Here is a 5315-nt window from a genome sequence, read left to right as displayed (position 1 = left end):
TTTTCCTTTCTCTTTGGAGTGTTACAAGCTGTTCATGAATAGATAAGATCCCTAAAGTTGCAAAGACTGAAGTCTCAAACCCAAAGAGATATTCTTTATAAAAGTTAAGACTTGTCCACGCCCTCCTAAATGGCTCGTTCTAACACGCCCCCACGTCTACGTCACTGTGTGGGAAAATTTGCATAACAACGCCCAAATGTTCACGCAAATAAAGAAGGTGTAACTTTTATTCTCGCTGTAGTATTGTTGTTGCCGCCGCCATGTCGTGAAGACGCTGTGTGTTTCGTTATGAAATGCGAAACTACCTTGTTTGGCCTTCTAAACGAGGACGATATCCACTTCGTCATGCCTGGAGCTGATCCTTGCTGGTCGCTGAGGAAATACATCAACTTCACGCTGTGGATCACCGGATCCGCTTTCACTGTGGACGAAGCAGAGTCCAGCACGGGGTCGTCACATGTTGTTGCTGCAAGCCCACCGGATGCTCCTTCGTCGAATCCGCCGGCCGCTCACTCAAGCCCGACGTGTGTGTGACGCTGTGTTTCATTGTGAAAGTGAAACTACATTGTTTGGCCTTGCAAAAGAGGACACGACTAGAAATCAGTGGTTAAGTTGTATTTACAACACTGTTCCAGAACAGTTCAAACCAAATATTCAGATGTGTGCAGCGCGTTTTATGGAGGACTGTTTCCTGAACCTGCAGAGTAGCCTACAGTGCCGTCTACACACAAAAGATGTTTTATAAAGGGGGGCAGTTCCAACTTTGCAAGGACAGTCTGGCTCTTCTGACTCGCAACCTGTAAGTTTTTTATATTTAAAGAATTTGCCACTGATGATTCAAATGCGAGTTTTGAGCAGTGTAGAATAGCGCTTTTGTCTTTTCTCCGATCACAAATGCAGACATGATTTTATGTTTACGCGGCGCGATACGCAACGTAACGCGTAAAAAGACCGTATAAATCATTATAATCAGTCCCCACTGGATGCAACAAATGCCTCTTTTGTAATGGGTTTTGTTTCTTCGCGCCGGGACACCATGCGATGAAAAAGATCAACCGACAAAACCTGATTCTGCGGAACCAGATCCAGCAGGTGTTTGTGGAGCGAGACATCCTGACGTTTGCAGAGAATCCCTTTGTGGTCAGCATGTTCTGCTCCTTCGAGACCCGCAGACATCTGTGCATGGTCATGGAGTACGTGGAAGGTAATGGCTACAGTCATTTGTCATTTGGTGTATAATGGCCAGTTTGTTCTCTGTGACTATTACAAAGTCAGTAAGTGTATGATGCCTAACATTTTAAAATTCTGGTTTTAGGATTGTGTAGTGTATTCCAGCTTTTAAGGCAACATAATTCAAACATAACATGTAAACATGTATCTTATAAATGCATATTGTCATATGAACAGTCAAAGCTCACAAAGAGAACCATTTACTATGAGGGGAGAAATACTTAAAGGTCCCCTGAAGTGCTTTGAAACACGCAGCATTATTCTATGTGGTGACGTAATTTCAACTGAAACAGGAAGAGAGGGCTGGACATATCAAGCAGCCCCGCCCCCTTTTTTAAAAATAGCTAATAACGTTTTGTTTATATCTGCTAGGGCCAGAGCCGTTGATCTCGGTAAAGCCGCATTTGACAGCCACAGTCTAATAGAGTACCTCCTAGATTAAATATGAAACTCTTAGTAAAACAAAATAGTGGTCATAATCATGCTGAGACTGTGTAGTTGTAAAAGTTTTTAATATATGCCGACTCGCACATATGATCTGCTCCGTGCGATCGCATCACTGGACCGGAGCCAAAGTCCGGATCAGACTGTGTGTGCTGCCGCGGTTCGCGTGACACAACGTGAAACCAGACCTCATTTGCACCAATCGAAAGCATATTTACACTGTCTGAATCCTTCCCTATTGCCTACATTGTGCACTTCGAGCCATTCACTGTACAGGAAATACTACACTGTGCAGGAAATCCTACACTGTGAACAAGTGACCGATCTCAGCCGCTTCAGCGTCTATTTATAATGCAGGGGGCGGGCGCTTCGGATTTAGAGAGCATTTGATTGGTCAGAAGATTTGATGAGAAGATGAAGTCAAAAATCGTTGAGCCGTTTTGGCGGAAGTGCCGAACGGCAAGCTTTGAATGCTTATATCTTATAAATGCGCATTTTAAGGCTCAAGACTAACATATTGATACTAACACCCAAAAAACTTTAATTTTGATTTCATGGGGACTTTAAAGGCATTTAAATAGTTTTATTCAGTGACTACTCTGGATGGTCGGTAGAAATAGAAATCTCTTGTAACAATATATACCTCCCTTCAAAAGTTTGTGAGCAGTATTACTTTCCTTTTTTGAAAAAACAAAACAAAATTAATACTTATATTCATCATATATTCATGTGATAAAATGATCAAAAGTGATAGTAAAGGCTTATATTGTTAGAAAAGATTAAATGCTGTTCTTTTTCATTTTTTATTCATCAAAGAATCCTGAAAAAAAAGTATCACAGCGTCCAAAAATATTAAGCAGCACAACAGTTTCCAACATTGATGATAAATCAGTAAATCATTAGACTGATTTCTGAAGAATCATGTGACACTGAAGACTGGAGTAATGGCTGATGAAAATTCAGCTTTGCATCACAGAAATAAATTATATTTTAAAGTATATTAAAATAGAAAAGCATTGTTTTAAATTGCAATATGTCACAATATTACTGTTTTTTGTTAATACATTATAATACTTATCTATTTATTTAGATAGTGTAATGCATTAAAACACATGACAAGCAAACTTTCAAATATTATGATGCATTTTAACTTTGGTTACCATTATTTATGGAAAGATATAATGCATTACAATGTACATTATGAATAACTTTATTATGTATCATACATAAAGGCTTTCAGTAAAGTGTTACCATTGCAAATTGTTTAGATTTAATTCATAAATTATTAATAATACATGTGTACATATAATGTATATGTATGTACCATGTATAAATATGTCTGGGCTGATATGATCTCCAGGTGGTGACTGTGCCACTCTGCTAAAGAACATGGGCCCACTTCCTGTGGATATGACCAGGATGTACTTTGCGGAGACTGTTCTAGCGCTGGAGTACCTCCACAGTTATGGCATTGTGCACAGAGATCTCAAACCAGACAAGTGAGAAAAGAACTGCAGACCTCATTTATGCAACTGTATGTCAGTGTAACTGTTGTTAACCAGTTCTGTTAACCCTTCGCAGCCTTTTGATTACTTCAATGGGACATATTAAACTCACTGACTTTGGGCTCTCCAAAATCGGCCTCATGAACATGACAACCAATCTGTACGAGGGCCACATTGAGAAAGACACTAGGGAGTTTATCGATAAGCAGGTGGGCAAGAACATAATACTCAATCTATGCCAATTTTCAAGACACTTTATTGATATTAATATAGAATCAGTCTTTGTTTCGCATTGTTTTATTTGTTGTATTCATAGGTTTGTGGCACCCCGGAGTACATTGCTCCAGAAGTGATTTTGCGGCAGGGCTACGGGAAGCCTGTCGACTGGTGGGCCATGGGCGTCATCCTGTACGAGTTTCTTTTGGGATGTGTGCCGTTTTTCGGAGACACACCGGAAGAGCTTTTTGGACAGGTTGTGAGTGGTGAGTTCAGATGAACTGCCCTGTCAGCTGGCAGGACACAGATACCATTAAAGGATCAGGAAGCTTCACCAACTGGTTTAAAATGAAACCACCGTAAAAGGATTTGATACACTGTGTTCCTTATGCAGATGAGATTATCTGGCCAGATGGAGATGATGCCCTTCCTGTAGACGCCCAGGACTTGATCACACGATTACTGAACCAAAACCCACAGGAGAGGCTTGGAAGAGGTGCTTTGACATTCATATGTAGCCGATAGGAGTTGTTAAAAATCCTCTTTAGTATAATTGTTACCTAGGTATAGTTAGCTTGTTATTTTTTCCAAGGGTTCATAAGAGTGTTTTAAAAAGAGCATATATTGAAACAAAGCTGATAAAACATGTCGTTCTGAACTTCAACAACTGATTCAACAAATTTATCTAGCTGTTTTTATAAATTATATATAATAAATTTTTTAATTTAAATATTTTTTTAATTTTGTAAATTATATAATTCAATTTTTATATATATTTTTGACATTTTTATAATTGTGTGTATATAATTATTGTTTTTTTTATAATTTAATTTGTTCATTAATGAATTAATAATGAATTTTTATTGTGTTTTTGTAAATTTAATTTAATAATTACATTTTAATTTTTGTAAATAATTATATATTGTTTGTGTTTTTGAATTTTTAGAAATACATGTAATTCATGAAGATGCATTGTTTTTGTTCCTCTGAATTAAAATTAGACTTTTTTTTTTGCTTCTGCAAAGGGCCAAAAATGGTCATGAAAAATACAAAAGATTGTATGAAAAACTAACATCACCTCAAGTGAAAAGAAATGACAGAAAATACTAGGGCTGTCAATTTTTTTCGAATATTTGTCAAATTTAAAATAAAAATCCACATTCTAATGTAAAAATGTTGCATTCGAATTTTAGGTGTGCGTTAAGGTGGCAGCCTTATCAGCGGCGCACCGCACGAGATGCGATGACGATGTAAGTGTCGTTGCATTATAATGTTTTTGTTAGCCTATCCAGTTGAAGCCACTAGATGCGGCGCTGCTGCGTTGTTCATTAAAAATATTGCGGAAAAAGAAATCATCAATGCGGAGAAGATCTTGTTTACATCAAAACTGAAACCAAGCCATTTACACAGAACACATATTTAGCGCATTTTCCAGAGGGACATCTATCAGCGTTGCACTCGCATCTTGCACAAGAGAGCCGCCGCATGTTTAGAAAGCCATGTAAAATGAATGTAGGTTTAACTTTTTAAAAAACATATATCGAGACTTTATGGCGGGTTTTTTCCCCATCCCACTGCATCTCATGGTTTTAAATGAAAAATGCACTCTGTGTGATTGGCTGTCCGCCCTTTGTATTAAATTATGCATACATACATGATGCTGTTTTGTTTATAGTTGTTTAAGCAACTTCATTATATATGGTTTATAAACATTATGCACTTTTTCACAGATAGTCAGTCATGTTATCTGTGCATTAGTAATATTTTGCTCGATGCGCCCTCTTGTGGCCTCGGAATGGAAGCCAAATGCTTTTCTTCACCCTAACTGAAATTATGCATTTTAAATTAGAATTATAATTGATTTAATTTTAATTTAGTTTTTCAGCCATTTTGACAGCCCTAGAAAATACATGATATGAC

The 5315-nt window shown here is 37.6% G+C and overlaps 1 protein-coding gene across 1 annotated transcript in view; it reads left to right on the top strand.

Moving 5' to 3' along the window:
- LOC107572946 (microtubule-associated serine/threonine-protein kinase 3-like) overlaps nt 1–5315 on the top strand; it is a 61233-nt gene that overhangs the window by 36799 nt on the left and 19119 nt on the right. The window contains exons 14-19 of the mRNA XM_016259383.1: nt 48–87; nt 1036–1204; nt 3035–3173; nt 3256–3388; nt 3496–3661; nt 3790–3891. Of these exons, the coding sequence (XP_016114869.1) occupies nt 48–87; nt 1036–1204; nt 3035–3173; nt 3256–3388; nt 3496–3661; nt 3790–3891 (749 nt within the window). The remainder of the gene's footprint in view (nt 1–47; nt 88–1035; nt 1205–3034; nt 3174–3255; nt 3389–3495; nt 3662–3789; nt 3892–5315) is intronic.

Source organism: Sinocyclocheilus grahami, unplaced genomic scaffold, assembly GCF_001515645.1.
Source record: "Sinocyclocheilus grahami isolate Dianchi unplaced genomic scaffold, SAMN03320097.WGS_v1.1 scaffold1837.1, whole genome shotgun sequence".
In the NCBI taxonomy this organism is placed as follows: domain Eukaryota; kingdom Metazoa; phylum Chordata; class Actinopteri; order Cypriniformes; family Cyprinidae; genus Sinocyclocheilus; species Sinocyclocheilus grahami.
This window is presented reverse-complemented; position numbering and strand designations above follow the sequence as displayed.